The sequence below is a fragment of the Nicotiana attenuata genome, chromosome 6 (assembly GCF_001879085.1).
Source record: "Nicotiana attenuata strain UT chromosome 6, NIATTr2, whole genome shotgun sequence".
Classification (NCBI taxonomy): domain Eukaryota; kingdom Viridiplantae; phylum Streptophyta; class Magnoliopsida; order Solanales; family Solanaceae; genus Nicotiana; species Nicotiana attenuata.
Window position 1 is genome coordinate 28,409,039 of NC_031994.1, and position 3,383 is coordinate 28,412,421.

The 3,383-nt window shown below is 35.8% G+C and overlaps 1 protein-coding gene across 1 annotated transcript; it reads right to left on the reverse strand.

Annotated features, from left to right (window-relative positions):
* LOC109227730 (UBP1-associated protein 2C-like) lies at nt 1,599-2,654 on the reverse strand. The gene has a single exon (XM_019392927.1). The coding sequence runs from the start codon at nt 2,652-2,654 to the stop codon at nt 1,599-1,601; it is 1,056 nt and encodes a 351-aa protein (XP_019248472.1).

Genomic DNA, 3,383 nt, shown 5'->3' on the forward strand with positions numbered 1-3,383 from the left:
TAAGCGACCGTGCTAGAACCACGGGACCCGAGGGTGCCTAACACCTTCCCTCGGGTCAACAGAATTCCTTACACAGAATTTCTGGTTCGCAGACTCCAATTGGGAAGTCGAAATTTTCCTCGATTTGGGATTTAAATTAAATCGGTGACTTGGGACACCAAAAGCCAATCCTATCCCAAGTGGCAACTCTAAAAATAAATAAATGATCCCATTTCGAATAATGTCACTTTAAATGGAAAAACTCCCCTTATACATTATCCTTCGGGGTAGGTGTGTAAAAAAGGAGGTGTGACATCCACTAGTCTCGAATCTCGACCTCACTCCCAAACTCGGGTCCATGACGGACCCTCGAGCCTATAAATTAGAGGCATTCCATTTTAACCGTATACAATTATATTACTCAAAAATGAAACTAAAAATACATATCATTCAACTATGATTAAGGAATAAATATACGTATAAAAGAAACTTTTCTTGTATTAATTAATTGATGTAAACAGTTAGGTACAAATATTTTTTACTATATCGACATGCACATTGGCTTACAATGAAACAAATGATTACTAGTTTTTTGCACCTATGGCGTTGGTTCAATTTTCACTATCCTGCCTTTGATTTTCCATGTGACAGAAGAAAGGGCAGCCCGGTGAGCACCAAATTTCTGTTATGCGTGAATTTAGGAAAGAGTCGGATTATAAATGTCTATTGTACGCAGTTTTACTTTATATTTTTGCAAAAGATTATTTTCACAACTCGAACTCAAGAAGAAAGATTTAATTAAAAAAATGCTTAGGGACAAGTCACCTTATCATATACAAAAGCTGGTGAAGCGTAGCCATAAGCCATGTTTAAAAGAGGGGTTGACTAATCTTTCTCTTTTGGCCTTAAGTCGCTTTCAGGGTTATTGTCCCCTTTATCTATTCAGATAGCTTTTTAAACTTTCTTTTACATCTTTTTTATTTATTTCTTTCACTTGAGCATAACCACTGATGAAAAGGGATAGATTCGACATGTTTGGTCCTTTTCAACTTTCGATTAGATGACCTCTGCTTCTCTTTACGTCCTAGAAAATAGCATTGGGTTATTATTTAGATATTTCTGTCCTTAATTTAAAGTTTATCGGTTTAACGATTGCGGTTCTTAAAATCGAATCATTATATTTTTAAAATTATGGGTTCAGATCTACCAGTTATTACAAATTTAAAGTATTTTTACACAAATTAATGTATCGCGTCAAAAGTACTGATTTCAAATGAACTCGGCGACGGAACTCTACATTCGCCCATGAATATTTCATCAAGAGACTAATGCTAGTACCACAAAAAAAAAAAAAATTGGGATCAACAAGATGCTAATTAAAACTTGAGGACTTGATTTTGTAGAGATTTTCTTAATAAAGATTCTTCCCAGCTTTCCAAAAGGAAACTACCTAGCTAGTACTACATTTTAGTTAAATAAACCTACTTCATTCATATCTATTGGCAAAATGCGAGAGCAAAACACAATAACTATAGCAATTAGAAGAAAGAGTCCGGCATGTAAGAAAATGTTCCTCCTTGATAACTTTCAGGTGGATTCGCGACAAAGAAGATGAACCATCAAAACCATACTGGATTATGCCTTGGAAATTCCGAGGACCAAAGACTGTAATCGCCATGAGACAACTTAGAACAAAGCCCAGAGCCAATGTGGTTGCGACCTATAACTGTTGGCGATAAGCCCTGAACCTGAATGTTACAATTAGAAACTAGGCCACAATCACAATTCTGTGGATATATGTCCTTATTGCCTTGAAACTGGGCATATTGAACTCCAACTTGTGACACTTCTGGTCTCGAGCCACCACCACCAAACATTGATCTTGGATTCTGGTAATGGCAATTTAAATTGAATGACCCCGAGTTAAGACTAACTCGGGGTTTTTTCTTTGTCCTCCCGAGGGCCATTTCACACGTTAAATGGAGTCCATCGACCCACTTGATAGGTTCATAAATTGCTGTTTCAGCCCCTTCTAGTGTTTTGTACACAAAAATAGCGCAACCTCTTGATTTTCCTGTTTCTTTATCGAAACCAAAAGGACCCTTTTCTACTACACCATAAGAGGAAAAATATTCCAACAATCTACCTGGTAACATGTCATGTGGTACATTAGCCACATAAACTGTACGTAAAGACTCATCCTCTCTGTCTCTGGCTCCTGAATTAGCAACCTTTGTGATTGTCGTCTTTCCATTAATCCTCTTATATGGCTCTTTGAGTGCCATTAGCGCACTCTTTACATGCTTGAAAATGACAAAACCATACTCTTTGCTTATACCATATTTATCCAAAATGACAACAGCTTCTTCGACCTCGCCATAGGCTGAGAAAAACCGATGCAAAGTCTCGGATGTAGTATTACATCCGAGACTACCAACGAAGAGCTTTCGTTGAATAGATCCTTCGTGGGATTTAGTTTTAGTACTAGAAAGTACATTTTCTAGGACCCCAGGAAGAAAAACAGATATGCCTTCAGCAATTTTGTTAAGTTGGTCATTAGTAAGAGGCTGATTCATATTTTGTAGGCTCATTTCTTGCTCATTTTTCTTGTTCAAACGAACATTTAACCATAACTCTATTGCATTTAGGAAATGCAAACATCCAAGGAAGACCATTCTTAACAGATCTTTGAGTTTTGAAGTAAAAACAAATCCAAGATTTTGACTCATCTTTCAAAGTCAAAGTACTACTACTAAGGAACTAATGAAGAGTAGACAGATGATTGCTTCTTATTTTCTCTGTTGCTTTACCAAGGTTTATAAAGAAAGGAAGCAAAGGCAATATTAAATGCCAATTGGAGGGCTCTTTCCATTTTAAAGAGATGTTCTGTTTCTGAAACTATCCGACCTATTCTGAGTACCTGCATGAACCAAATTTGGTAACAAAATTGAAAACTTACAGCAGTACTAGGCAGTCAACGTTGCAGCATTAAGTCATATACTAGAAAAACAAATATAATTTGCATATAATACAAACTCAGTTTATAGGGTTGCTAACTGTGCATTGTCAAAACCTAAAAAGATTATCCAGTTTAACATCCCAAGGAAAACTTAAACTTTGATCAAGCAATAAAACAATACCGATAAGTAAGTCTCAATGCCTAGCAAGTTGGGTTGATCATGTGGATCATCACTTGACTATGTCGCTCCATCTAAGTTTGTCTCAAACTAATATTAAACAAAATAAAAAAAGAAATAAAAAAAAAAAGTAAACGTTCACTATATCTTTGAGGAGAAGGTTTGCAATACGCTGATAACGAGTGTAACCTAGTATTTTATGATAAATTTTCACAGTACATTAATCAATCAATCGTTAATATAAATATTTTTAGAGCTTATATTGTG

What these genes read in the sequence shown, in the direction of transcription:
- LOC109227730 (XM_019392927.1), bottom strand. Translation starts at nt 2,654, where the DNA reads ATGGTCTTCCTTGGATGTTTGCATTTCCTAAATGCAATAGAGTTATGG.